This window comes from Schistosoma haematobium, chromosome 6 (genome assembly GCF_000699445.3).
Source record: "Schistosoma haematobium chromosome 6, whole genome shotgun sequence".
Taxonomy (NCBI): domain Eukaryota; kingdom Metazoa; phylum Platyhelminthes; class Trematoda; order Strigeidida; family Schistosomatidae; genus Schistosoma; species Schistosoma haematobium.
Genome location: NC_067201.1, coordinates 22,327,488 through 22,342,869, shown reverse-complemented (window position 1 = coordinate 22,342,869; position 15,382 = coordinate 22,327,488). Strand labels below are relative to the sequence as shown.

Sequence of the window (15,382 nt, the reverse complement as noted above, 5' to 3'; positions counted from 1 at the left end):
CTTTGTATGTGGATTTGTTAAGTAAAAGATTAATTTCACTGGTTGAAATCATGAATCAATTGAAGCTAGACCATCATAGAAAACCTGAAAACACTAGACGGCTATTTCGTCCTATCGTGGGACTCCTCACTAGTGCGCATCCACGACCCCGCCTCGCGGGATTTGAACCCAGAACCTATCATTCTCGCATCAGGCACTTAGACAACTACTTTTAATTGTTAAAATGTAGATTATTATTATCTTATTGAAGGACGAGAAGAAGATCAATGAACACATTACGTTGAGAAAAATGAACAAAAATTGGATAAAACTAGAAAGAAAGGTCCAGGATAGATTGGGTTGAAGAATACTGGTCGGAGGCCTATGTTCCACTGATAATAATAATCATGTGCTCACTAGTGACTAAATTCAGGAGATACTCCTGGAGTTCTAGTGAGAAGTCGTTACCAGTGGAGTTCAACCAGGTCTGTTGTGAGATAGTAACTCACTGAAGACAATGGTATACGGTGGCGCAACTTCGTGGATTGGTTGAAGTTAGACATTAACACCGTCAGATGCCGACTCAGTGGTCTAGTGGGTTAAGCGCCTGGCACGAGACTGATAGGTCCTGGGTTCGAATCTCTCGGGGGCGGGGTCTTGGGTGCGTACTGCTGAGGAGTCCCACGACGGGACGAAATGGCTGTCCAGTACTTCTAGGTTTCCCATGGTTATCTAGCTTCAATTGACTCATAATTTCAACCAGTGAAATTTCTGAAAATCTCCACAAAACCCATTCTGATAAAAAATTAATTATTGATTGAGATCAAGAACTGATTGATGTTAGACCATCATTGAAAACCTGGAAGCATTGAACGACCGCTTCGTTCTATTGTGGGACTCATCCGTGAAGAAATTCTCAAAGTTTTGGTGAGAAGCCGTGATTAGTGAAGCTAATCTGTGTTGGGTAGAGATAAGTATCTACTTCAGTACAATGGAAGACGGTCACGCAATTTCGTGCATTGTTTGAAGTTAGAAATTAACACCGTTCGATACCGGCTGGCTCAGTGGTCAAGTAGGGTAAGCGTTCGTGCGCGAGACTGAAGGCCTTGGACTCGAATCCCGCGAATGGGATCGTGTATGTGTACTGTCAAGTAGGAGTCTCATGACAGGACGAAACAGCCATCTAGTGCCTCCAGGTTTTCAATGATGGTTTAAACATCAATCGGTTCAAGAATCTCAATTAGTAATTTAATAATCTCCACAACTCTATACTATTCATCTTTCATGTATGTTGATGTTCAGTTCAGGACTCGAACCAAATGCTTTTCACTTCAAATGCTTAACATGTTATCGACTGAGTTATTGAGTTCAGATAACTATATTTTGATTAGAAATGATCAATTGTCATGTTTGCTTTACAGACTATATTTAGTTATGATGAGATCATGAAATCGATCTAAGTTATACAATCATTAAAAATGTGGGATATTGGACTGTTATTTCGTCTTAGTATTGTGCATATACGATCTTGTCACCAGAGATTGAGTGTAAAGTTTTCGTTCTAGAGAATAAATTCCTTAAGTCAGTCAATCTTCGATATTGTACAAACATCTTTCATTGTCTTCGATGTTTATTTTCCTTATACTAGTTATAGTTTTTTCATTAGAATACTGGGAATTTCTTCTCCTTAAGCTAGTCAACTGTGAGTTTTCGTTTGTCTAACTTAGATCATAGATGCTTATTGTTGAGATATCTCATACTAAGATCAAGTAATCGTCCAGTACTTCCAAATTTTCCAATGATAATCTAGTTTAAATCGACTCATGAAATCAACTATTACAAGGGGTTTTGTGGAGATTGTAGTAATTTCAACAGTTGAGATTATGAGCCAATTGAAGCTAGACCACCATGGAAAACCTGGAAGCACTAGACAGCCGTTTCGTCCTACTGTGGGACTACTCAGCAGTGCGCACCCACCCTCGCGGGATTCGAACCCAAGACTTGTCAGTTTCGCGCCAGGCGCTTAACCAACTAGACCACTGAGATGGCATCCAACTTAAACTAATCAACTATTCACTTAGATTTGTTTATAATCTCAATATCATGTCTGTATAGTTAGATATGAATGATAAAGAATACTTAACCTATTAATTTGTTGTCAATCTGTACCATTTAATGTAAATATATTTTGATCATTGTTGATTTGTCATCAGATATGTAATACTTATACAAGATATATTAATTGATTTATTCAGTTAGATTTATTACCATGGCAAATTATAAGTTGAGCTGTAATCAGTAAGAATCTTTAAAAAAACAAACAAATGATTACGTAATTAGTTACTAGTCGAAGAAAAAAAACAGATAAGGAGATTTCAAAAAACTAACATTGTGACATTTAGTATTGATTTTTTAATGTTACTTGACATACTAGAAAATTTAGGACCAAGAGTCAATGATTGTATTGATCAATGTTATCAATCAATTTGCGATTTGGCCACTAGTCTAGGTGACTTGACATTGGGTGTACTATGTTGAGATAAGATGGTGGTTAGAGGTTGTCAACAGGAAATCCTGAGTGGTGTGTACCTGTAAACTTGATGGAACTGATGCTACTTGACAGATTCGATCTCATGTCATACAGCTTCATAGTCAGAGACGTTGTCACTGAGCGATCCGGGCCGCGACCAACCTTCTGTAGGACTAAGATGTATGCACGATTGATTCATCTTTAGTTGATGATCAATGTCATGTATGTCAGGTCCTTCTTAATGAACATTTCAAAACAACTGTTGTAGACTGTTTTATGTAAATTTATTAATAATAGATATCTATTAAAATTGATGTCTTCCGGAATGCTGTTGGAATCTAGAAAGCACTAGACAACTGTTATATCTTTAAGTTCACACCTTTGAATTAGCACTAAAATATTCACATTCGTCAACTAGCTAATTACGTTAGTAAAATAATGTTAAGATCCAATGATTCGCATAGAATGTGGTAGTCTTTAGTGATGTTAGAGGTATGAGGGCGGTTATCACGTTCCGGTTTCCCACACTGTGGGAGGGTTCTTCTAGAGGTACCTGGAAGGGTAAATGGTTTATAGTCTTAGTGACCTGAAGGTGTGACCGCAGTGTCTAAGGGAAAACTGCTTGAGATCGGTCGCACACGACCATTATTAAGGCAATTTTTATGTTACCTCCGTACCTGTTGAGACCTTACCGCCGGAAACGGATATCCATAGGATAAGGCGAGGTGTGCACTTTTCGGGTCAACCTTTTCTAACCCCACCCTTCCTTGTGGGAAGGCAGCATCGCTGTTATATTGTTTGTCTGATGGAAACACCTTACTGTTGTCACACCTCTGTACAGTCAAAAGTATGACTCCGCCCTTGGACCTTGGGTTTACTGCTTTTAGTTTTGCCGTTTTGCAATCGATCTGCTTGGCATGACAGAACTTTGAGGAACGATTGTTCCAACCACTAGCAGAAACTATCGGAAACGGTTGACATTTCCTAATTCGACCGGTTTATAATGAAAAACATGGGTCATCCAATTTCATTTCTTTATAGTACCTTAATAAACGTCTGACTAAAATGAATATTAACTAAAAACTGAAAAAAATCCTAACAAAACCTCATACATAAACCTCCTTATGTTGATGAAACAATTTTGATTTGTATCTTTGAATTTCTAATAATAAAATTTAGCTAATAGGATTTGTAAGGTTCCATGAAGGTTACAATGAATTGATTTTATCAACTATGCAACTATTGTCAAGATAAATATAATGTATATATTTAAACTTGAAAGAGCCTAATGACTGTTTCGTCTTAGTATGGGACTCCTCAGCAGTTCACATCCACCATTCTGCATGTAGGGCTCGAACCCAAGACCATTAGCCACACGCGCTAACGCTTATCTTCTAGATCACTGAGCCGACATCCGATTGTGCTAATGGATGAAGGGTTAGGCATGATCATGAATTAATTGAATTTAGACATTAACACTACTGGAGGCCAGTTCAGTGGTCTAGAAGTTGAGCGTGCGCACATGAGACCAGAAGGTCTTGGATTCGAGTCTCTTTGGTTCGAGATCGTGGATGTGCACTACTGAGAAGATTCAACTCACGGATTCGACTATTAAGATGACTACGATCTGCACAAATCCTCATTCTGATTGAAATCCCTATTTATAAGCAAATGATTTTGTTGGAAGGACAATTTTCTTCTCAATGAATTATTAATTTGTTGATTGAGATCATGAGCCGATTAATGTCAGACCGCCACTGAAAATCTGGAAGCACTAGATGGCCGTTTCGCCCTATTGTGAGACTCCTCAGCAGTGCGCATCCGCGGGATTCGAACCCATGTTTGATTCTTTTTCATAAGGTATTTAGGTATAAATTAGTAAATAATCTGAAGTATTAAAATTACATAGAGACAGACTTGATGATCTGTGACTTCTTGAATTATTTATTGTAGTAAACCAATGAACAAGGATTAGGGCTTGGTATTACAAGTTGCACTATAATTATAAGTTATATGGCGATTCTAGGTGTTCAGTGGTGGCCTAGCTTAGATCGACTCGTGAGTTCAACTGTGAAGATAATTGTTTATCAATCTCAAGGATTTTTAGAAGGAGACTATAATTTATGAACGAACCAGTCAGATTTACGATAACAGGTCATGGATTTTGGCATGAGACTGATAGATTCTGGGTTCAAATCTCACGATGCGGGATCGTAGATGCGCACTGATGAGGAGTTTCACGATAGGACGAAACGGCCATCCAGTGCTTCCAGGTTTCCAACGGTGGTCTAACATCAATCCGTTCATGATATCATTAAAAAAACTTAAACTATGTTCGAAATTTCAAGAATCCTAATATCTAGTCCAGTTAGTTAGGTATTTGACTTCGAATCCCGCTTGTATGAGTGATAGTAATATTACCCAGTGAGTTTAATCATAATAAATAGCTTGAATTTCAAATCTACGATTAAATAAGCCACTGAAGAGGTTTATTCCATTTTTCACATTACAAACTAATAACACTCATAAATTCAACTTAGTATTGTTTGTTTTGAATATTCCCAATGTTGTTTAGGATGGCAATTGATCAGTCTCTTATTGGCATATGTGCATACTGTCTCTATATTACCTAATTCAAAAGCATTCTAAGCAAAGAGTGAACATCAAATTTGAGATCCAGGTAAATCCAGTTGACGGGTCCGAAATAGGATGAAACAAGCGTGCTGGATTCCACTACTAGCCACTATCCATCTATGTTTATAATGCTTATGAATTAAGGCAATATCAAGGCAATCCTCACAGTATGTACATATGCAAATAAAAGAAAGACTGATCAATTGCCATCCTAAATATCAATGGTAATATTCATATCAAACAATACTAAATGAATTTAAACTTCACCCCATTGCACAAGCAAGTGGCATCAACACTCAGTAGCTAAATCGATCATATGATGGCGTTCGAAACGAATGTTACTAGGTTCGAGTGTCAGAGTGAACATCAATTCAGAGATAAAGGTACATCGAGCTGAAGAGTCTCGAGTGTGACGAAACACGCATACTGGATTCCACTACTAGTCACTATCCATCTTTGCTCATAATAACACTTATCATTATAAATATTAAAAAGACAGTGGAGAAGACTAACAGCAACTAATCCATTTAAAATAAACACTTATTTCATTTGTGTTGTTATCAAACAAGTTTATAATATTTACATGCAAGATTTATTTAGTTAAACACATAAACATTGGAACAAGAAGGCACCGGATACATATGCACCACACAACTTGCTTGATTTGTGTATGTTCCATGATACTGCATAGGTACCCAGAGCAAAACAGATGGTTTTCAAAAGGGGCCACAGCACGAGACTTCGACCCGGAATGTCTGACTCACAATGCAGTGGAAAAACTTATGGAAATGTAGTTCCATGGTAGCCGATGACCAACAATAGGTTCATATACCTTTTGTTCGAGTTAGTATGCACCATTGGTTTGGAATTAAAATTTTCTAACTCACCCTAGATGGCTTCTCCATATCCACCAACCGGGTCCTCTCAATTTTGTAAACAACATTCCGGCAGCAAGACGTTAGTGAGTAGGACTACCTTGATAGTAAATATATACTCTTGTCCATGTGAAAGCATTCCAAGAGAGAGAGAGAGCTAACTTTCCCCACCCTCCGCCATACCACGAGGATTCGTGAGCACATGCAAAATTAAACATAATTCATTATTACAACTGAGAAATTCTATGATATTTTAGTCAATTTGACATACATAACATTTAAGAGAAACTCCGCCTGTAGCTCTTCTAGAGTTACTGCCGGTCCCAAGCCCGGGTAAAGGAGGAGGGTTGGGCATGGGGTTAGCGTCCCCATCCCGTAGAAAACTAACTCGCTAAAAAACGCGCTTACCAGAAAAAATAATTCAAACCATTTTAACTCTGCCCTGAGAGTTAGAAGGTCTTCATTTAGAAGAATTATGACGCTTCATGATGAAAGCCGAATTCCTTCGGAAGCCACAAGGCCGATGCCCCTTCTAACAACCAGAGCAAAAATTTTTATAGGTACATGGAACGTTAGAACAATGTGGGAAACCGGGAAGACCAGCCAAATAGCAACGGAAATGAGGAGATACAACTTGGCAGTACTGGGAATCAGCGAAACCCACTGGACCCAAGCTGGACAGAAAAGGCTAGCTACGGGAGAGATGCTGCTATACTCCGGTCACGAAGAGGAAAATGCTCCACACACACAGGGAGTTGCTCTTATGCTGTCCAAAGTAGCACGAAATGCACTTGTAGGATGGGAATCTCACGGATCCAGAATCATCAAAGCATCATTCAAAACAAAGAAGGAGGGGATCTTAATGAATATTATCCAATGTTATGCACCCACCAATGATAGCAACGACGACATTAAAGATCAATTCTACGAGCGGCTGCAGTCAATCATAGAGAAATGCTCAAGAAAGGACCTCACCATTCTGATGGGAGATCTAAATGCCAAGGTCGGAATAGACAACACTGGATATGAAGATATTATGGGACGACATGGACTGGGAGAGAGGAACGAAAATGGAGAAAGATTTGCAAATTTGTGTGCATTCAACAAATTAGTCATAGGAGGCACAATATTTCCACACAAACGTATACACAAGGCTACATGGATCTCACCAGACCACACTACAGAGAACCAGATAGACCATATTTGCATCAACAAGAAATTCCGAAGGACAATGGAAGATGTGAGAACCAGGAGAGGAGCTGACGTAGCTTCAGATCACCACCTAGTTGTAGCCAATTTAAAACTGAAGCTAAAAAGAACTGGACAAGTGGACAAACAGCAATACAAAGGTTCAATACAGCCTTCCTTCGAGATACTGACAAACTCAATGAATTCAAGATAGCTCTCAACAACAGATTCCAAGCCTTTCAAGATCTACTGAAGGAAGAAGAAACTACCATGGAGGACAACTGGAAAGGCATCAAAGAAACATTGACTTCAACGTGTCAAGAGGTTCTGGGCCTAAAGAAACACCATCATAAGGAATGGATCTCTATAGAAACACTGGACAAGATCAAAGATAGGAAGAACAAGAAGACAGCAATTAACAACAGCCGAACACGAGCAGAGAAAGTCCAAGCACAAGCTGAATACATAGAAGCAAACAAGCAAGTGAAAAGGAGCATTAGAGCCGACAGGAAGAAATACGTGGAAGAATTAGCAACGACGGCAGAAAAAGCTGCTAGAGAAGGAAATATGAAACAGCTCTACGATACAACGAAGAAACTATCAGGGAAATACAATAAACCAGAGAGGCCGGTCAAAGACAAAGAAGGCAAGCCAATCACTGAAATTCAACAACAGCGAAACAGATGGGTAGAATACTTCGAGGAACTCCTGAATAGACCGGCTCCAATGAATCCACCGAACATCGAAGCAGCACACACAGATCTTCCTATAGATGTCAACCCACCAACGACGGAAGAAATTAGAATGGCCGTCAGACAAATCAAGAACGGGAAAGCAGCAGGACCCGACAACATACCAGCTGAAGCACTGAAATCAGACGTCGAAGTAACCACAAGCATGCTTTACCCTCTATTCAAAAAGATTTGGGAGGAGGAACAAGTGCCGATGGACTGGAAAGAAGGACACCTCATCAAGATTCCAAAGAAAGGAGATCTGAGCAAATGTGAAAACTACAGAGGCATTACACTACTGTCAATACCAGGGAAAGTCTTCAACAGGGTGTTGCTGAACCGGATGAAGGATGCAGTAGATGCCCAACTTCGAGATCAACAAGCTGGATTCCGAAAGGATCGGTCGTGCACAGACCAAATTGCAACACTACGGATCATCGTCGAACAATCAGTTGAGTGGAACTCGTCACTATACATCAACTTCATTGATTATGAAAAGGCATTCGACAGTGTAGATAGGAGGACATTATGGAAACTTCTTCGACACTACGGAGTTCCTGAGAAGATTGTCAACATTATCCGGAACTCATACGACGGACTACAGTGCAAAGTAGTGCATGGAGGACAGCTGACAGATGCATTCCAAGTAAGGACCGGAGTCAGACAAGGCTGTTTACTCTCTCCATTCCTCTTTCTTCTGGTGGTCGACTGGATTATGAAGACCTCGACATCTGAAGGAAAACACGGAATACAATGGACAGCTCAGAACCAATTAGACGATCTGGACTTCGCAGATGACCTAGCCCTCCTATCACGTACACGTGAACAGATTCAGATAAAGACAGCCAATGTAGCAGGAGTCTCTGCATCAGTAGGCCTCAGCATACACAAAGGGAAAACCAAGGTCCTCAAATTCAAAGCGGAGAACAGCAATCCAATCACCCTTGATGGCGAAACTCTGGAAGATGTAGAATCCTTCACATATCTGGGAAGCATCGTCGATAGACATGGAGGTTCAGATGCAGACGTAAAGGCGAGGATTGGCAAAGCAAGGGCCGCATTCCTACAATTGAAGAACATATGGAACTCAAAACAACTTTCAACCAATATCAAAGTGAGAATCTTCAATACGAACGTCAAGGCAATTCTACTGTATGGAGCTGAAACTTGGAGAACTACAACAACCACAATCAAGAAAGTACAAGTATTTATAAATAGCTGTCTACGCAAGATACTCAACATCCATTGGCCGGATACCATCAGCAATAGCCTTCTGTGGGAGAGAACAAACCAACTTCCAGCTGAAGAGGAAATTAGGAAAAGACGATGGAAATGGATAGGACATACATTACGCAAATCGTCAAACTGCATCACAAGGCAAGCTCTAACTTGGAATCCTGAAGGGAAGCGGAAAAGAGGAAGGCCAAAGAACACATTACATCGGATAATAGAAGCAGATATGAAAAGGATGAATTACAACTGGAAGGAGCTGGAAAGGATTGCCCAGGACAGGGTTGGATGGAGAATGCTGGTGAGCGACCTATGCTCCTTCACGAGGAGTAACAGGTGTAAGTAAGTAAGTAAGTAAGTAAGTAACATTTAAGAGAATACATTTAACAGAAAACAAGTAATACCATTTAGCTAATATATATTTACTATATACTGAACTATCTATTAATTTATTCCCCTGATACTCTGTCTGGTTACTACGACTCCCCCTCCTCCTCCTCCTACTATTAATAGTATTATTCAGTAGTATGTATATGTGATTACAGTAAGGAACTCAACGGTATATAATATATAATCTGCGAAATTCCTGTCTTGTAACTATCCAAAATAGATATGTAGGTATAAACGTAATCTCTGATTATGATTATTATTATTATTAGAACTGATCAAATGTCATTTATCATTATCCGCTTCATATTCTATTCCAATAGTTTGATGAACTGTTTTTGTTTTATGACTATGATGAATTGAATAAGAATAGTAAAGATATCAAATACATTAGTGAATGATTTCAATACAATTATACTACTAACTATACTACTAACTAACTAACTAACTCACTCACTTTGACATCAGTTGAAAGCTCCCGCCTTTTTTATAACATGCAAAATACAATATTCTGTAATTAACTGACATTATTAATGAGTTAAAATAAATAAAGATTAGAAATAGTTAAGCGGCGTTTGTAAATTTGAACAGACCGCCATATTGTTCAATTGTTCGTTTGTTTGCTTGTTTTTCTCTCTCTCGAAACTATTAAACATTTAAATTTATGTTATATGTTATATGAGATCATGAAGGCTTTGAGTTCGAATCCAGCAAGGCGGGATTATGGATACGTACTGCTGAGGAGTCCTACAATAGGACAAAACGGGCGTCTAGTGCTTCCAGGTTTTCAATGATGGTCTAACATCAATAAATTCATGATCTCAATGTTATAACTTGTGACCGCCTATTAGAGGGCAGTGGCTTATCAATCGGATCAAAGATCCGTAAACACGTGCGAGCAGTCTAGAGTTCTGATTGGTCCTGCTTTCCGCCTAGCCCAGCCAGTTAAGTCCAAAACACCAGTCTTAGCCTCTGTGATATGAATCATTTATTTCAAGCATACTGGGTTTATATACCAACCAGACAGATCACATCGTACCAATAAAATAGGAAACAACATATGTACAAGAATTACCCAGATGTGACTGTGAATGAGGGAGGTAGCCATTTATATACTGGTTATAACTCAAGAATGGTAAGACGTATAATAATGGTTCATAAGTCAAAGTAAAGCTCATAATAAGCAAAATATGAATATGCATAGTTAAGTTACAATTGAAATATACGTTTAGTATTGGTCCATAAGTGGATCCCAAAGTTATCATTCATTATGTTTCTCGGATCCTAACACTCAATCAAAAATCTTTATAAAATCTCCACAACCCTATACTGATATTTAGACTTATGTCATATGTTGCATAATTTTATATGGAATGTAGCTATAAAAAGTGTTTAAACTTATTGTTCTTTTAATTATTAATCATTTGTAGATTACTGATATAGAAATTGATAATGTGTTGCACTAGTTAGAGTAATAAGCAGTGTGGTTACTATCAGATCATGTGGTTGTAAATGTTGATATCAGTTCGAATTCTACTTGGATCCAAATGTTCTGGTACGGTTGAGGGTAGGGTGAATCAACTCTACTTCTTGAAATGCTCTCACATGAACATGCGTAAACAACAACAACTATCAGGGGATTCCTACTCACTACCTTCTCGTGATAGAAGTGTTGTTTGCGCAATTGAGAGGAAAAACAGTGAATATCCTCTACTTTAACTGGATTAGTGGATATGGAGGATTCATTTAGAGGAGTTGGAAAAGTCTGATTCAAAACGAACGGTGCACATAGGTTCCAGTATCCTAAATGAAAAAAATGGCGTATGAAACTATTGTTCACAGGCTACCACGGAACTACATCTCCAAAAGTTGTTCCACTACCTTATGGATCAGACCTTGAGGTCAAAGTCTCAGGATGTGGCTCCTTGAGAAAACCGCCTGCTTCAGTTTGGACACCTAGGCAATATCATAGCCCACACACAAATCAAATGACTTGTGTGTCGTATATGTGATCGGTGCCCCTTTGTACCAATATTTATGTGTCCTGAAAACCCTAAGTTATGACTTACCTTGTGAAGCAATTAACTTCTGCCCTATCCACTCTTAGAGTCTTTTCATAATTTGCTTCACAACAGGAGGTTAGTTCATTATGTAGCAAAGTGACCGCCATTTCATATATATATTAGGCTTGTGTTGATGTAAATTTATATTTAAAACAAACTTTTCAGTCAGTCTAGTTCTATTATATACCATTTTGGTGTCAATCAGTTTTTATTATGACCAACAGGGTTAATAAATGTAGTATGAATTGTTTACAATCTATGATTGATAATGTGACTTTCTTTTGATTGCTTCTGATTGGTCGATAGGATTCGATCTACACTAAGAAGGACCTGACATACAATGATATTGATCACCACACAGTGATTAATCAATTTTAAATACATCTTAGTCATACAGGAGGTCAGTCACGGACCGAATAACTCAGTGGTAAAGTCTATGACTGTGAATCTGTGTGACATGAGATCAAATCTGTCAAAGAGCATCAGTTCCCTCAAGATTACAGGTACACGTCATCGTACTGACGAGTGTCAAGTAGCACGAAACCTAGATCCAGGGTTTCCTGTTGACTATCTCCAACCATCATCTTAGCTTTCAACTATTGTATATTCACAAGACAAAAATAAAAACCTGAAACGTTTCGATGCTGAATTGAAAGGATGCAGTTTCGATCAACATAATGTTAATACAATTAAACTGAACCATGTTTAACACAGATCTTTTTTCTTCTTTTAATCTATCCACTCAATCTCAGATATTTCTAGTTTTGCCCCTTTTGCTTTATAATTAATTAGGTATTATTGGACATTGAATGGAAAACAAGCCAACTGGATTAAGCCATACAATACAATGTTATCAAAGAAATTAATACATTCCAATGATTCATATCACTTACATTCTATGGATGAATCAGGTTTATGGTATTTTGGTATTCAACGAATATCAAATCATTTGATAGCTGGATTATATCAATGTATTGCTATTAATCCATTTGGTAAAGCTTTATCAATTCCATTGAAATTAGAAGTGGCAAGTAAGTTTCAATTAGTTGATTGCATGATAGCTCATTATGACATAATATGTAATTCTTCTTCTTCTTTTTGTTCCGTGAATTATAAAAAAACAACAACTGATATCATAAAAGAAAAGATAGATAGTGGCTAGCAATAGAATTCAGGATGAGCGTTTCGTCTTACTTGGGACTCATCAGCTGGATGTACGTGCATCACAGAAAGCTTTCTACTTGAAGTTTGTGCTGATGATGTCGTTCAAAAGAACAATGAAAGCTCCAAAACTAAACCATCCAACTCGACGGTGGACTAACATTTATCAGTTCATGATTTCAATGAAATTTAAGGATCTTCACAACTCCAAACTTAAAACTTACATATGCTCACTAGTGACTAGCTTTGAGAAGTAATTCTCGGAGTTCTAGTGAGAGGCTGTGACCAGTTGAATTCAACCGTGTGGGGCATGAAGTAATTACCCACCGAAGACAATAGAAGATAATCGTGCTATTTCGATGACCAATTATGATTAGACATTAATACCGTCAGATGCCGGTTCAGTGGTCTAGAGGTTCGGCGTTCATATGAGACTAAATTTCTTGTGTCCAAACCCCTTATTCAGTATCGCAGCTACGCACTACTGAGGAGCCCCATACAAGAACGAAACATCCGTCTAGTGCTTCTAGGTTTCCGCTGATGATCTAACATTAATCGGTTTATGATTTCAATAAAACTATCCAGTATTCTCACATTTTCTGTTAATTTTCCATGGTATAAATTATATTTAAAATGAACAAGTATCATAAACATCCATGCATGATCTACCTTCAATCGACTCATGAATTCAACTATTAAATTACTAAAATATCTACAAAATCTACCTCCGATTACAATCATCATATGCTTACTAGTGACAGACTCCAAGAGGTAATTCCTGGCGTTCTAGTGAGAAGCCATGACTGGTGGAGTTCAATTGGGTCTGTTGTGAGATAGTAACTCACTGACGACAATGGTAGACAGTGGCACGACTTCGTGGATTAGTTGAAATTATACATTAACACCGTTGGATGCCGATCGGCTCAGTGGTCTAGAGGTTAAGCGTCAGCGCGCGAGATCAATAGGTCCTGAGTTCGAATCTCGCACGGCGGGATCATGGATACTCACTAGTAAGAAGTCCCACGATAGGACGAAACGGCGTCCAGTGCTTCCCGCTTTGCCATGGTGGTCTAGCTTCAATCGAGATATAGTGTGATCGTTTAACCTTCATCTTTATATTTATAATGTTTCAAATGATGTAATCATTGATAGGGCTATCAAAAAGTTCGTTTCTGTGTACTTTAATGTAAAAGTTTTATATTCCAATTGTTTTAAAGCTTCATGACATCATCATCATTATCTACAGTGTACTTTTAGTATTAATGATATCGGATCAATAAAATAACAAAATCTTAAGTGACGTAATCATGTTTCAATCTTTAACTTTAAATAGATGGGAAAATCATTGTTTATCAAAAGGTTTAGCCTTTTATCATCAATGACTTAGATATTAGTCTCATTTATAAGTTGTAGTCATCACTTGGGATTACGTTGAAACCCATGTATGTATGTATGCTACATTACTTGTTACCTTGACGATCATTGTTCACGGAAGTAGTGGTACACTGAAAAAAGAATGCTAAAGGCAACCCATTAGTCCATGAAATCATAAACTAATGAACTAAAGTGTGTTGTTATGTACAGAATAACTAGTTCGTTTCCACACGATAGATGTGTTTGGGGATTGTAGACGTTGGGTAACATCACCCAGAATCAACCACAGTACGGATACGTTCACTATTTATCTCCTATTTATTTATAGGATTCAACATTACTGAATACTTTATTCCTTCTATTTGAGCCGTATTCTGCAATTTAGCGGCTTTGGATTATGAGTAGCTCTAGAATTAAGGATGAGGTGATGCATCTGCATCTTAGTGTTAATGTTCACACTGGGAATCGAATACAGTAACCTTCATTTTAAATATCACTATGTTATCTACTTAATTACCGGGTCCAAATAACCACTAGTGTGTTTAACAGGGTGAATTTTAATACATTTGTAAAGGTTGTTTGAATATTCTCGTTCTTGATACTATGGACTGAAACTGATCGGTCTCTTTCGGCATACATGCATCTAGTGCAAATCACCTTGACATCACTGTCAGATAACAAGTATTTTAAACAGAGTTAAATAGAGGCTGGCAGTACACTTCAGGGAGTACATTTCGTCCTCTTTGGTATTCTTCAGCTGGAAATACTTGTGATATTTGATTCTTTTAATTAATATTGATACTAATATCATTTTAATTCTTTTGTTACTGATCTTGTGGTGTAGCATGTTATTGATTGAGATCATGAGTCGATTGATGCTAGAACACCACTGAAAACCTGGAAGCACTGGATCTCTGTTTCATCCTAGTATGAAGCTTCTGAGTAGTGCACACCGACGATCTCACAAACAGGACTCGAACATATGACCTTCGATCTCTCTCGCGAATGTCTTACTTCAATCGTTAAATGCTGGTTCAGTGGTCTAGAAGTTAATAGTTTGCGTGCGAGACCAAAGTTCCTGGATTTGTGTCTCGAGTTTGAGATCGTGAATATACACTGCTTAGAAGCTCCATAATAGAATGAAACGGTCATCCAGTACTTCCATACTTTCAATGGTACTCTAGCTTAGATCAAGTCATGAATACAACTATTAAAGTTGCTACAATCTTC

The 15,382-nt window shown here is 38.1% G+C and overlaps 1 protein-coding gene across 1 annotated transcript in view; it reads left to right on the top strand.

The window, feature by feature from the left end:
* MS3_00011072 (uncharacterized protein) overlaps window positions 1–15,382 on the top strand; it is a gene marked incomplete at both ends in the record, with an annotated part of 74,431 nt that overhangs the window by 7,733 nt on the left and 51,316 nt on the right. The window contains one exon of the mRNA XM_051219475.1: window positions 12,410–12,648. Coding sequence (XP_051065781.1) covers window positions 12,410–12,648 — 239 coding nt within the window. The remainder of the gene's footprint in view (window positions 1–12,409; window positions 12,649–15,382) is intronic.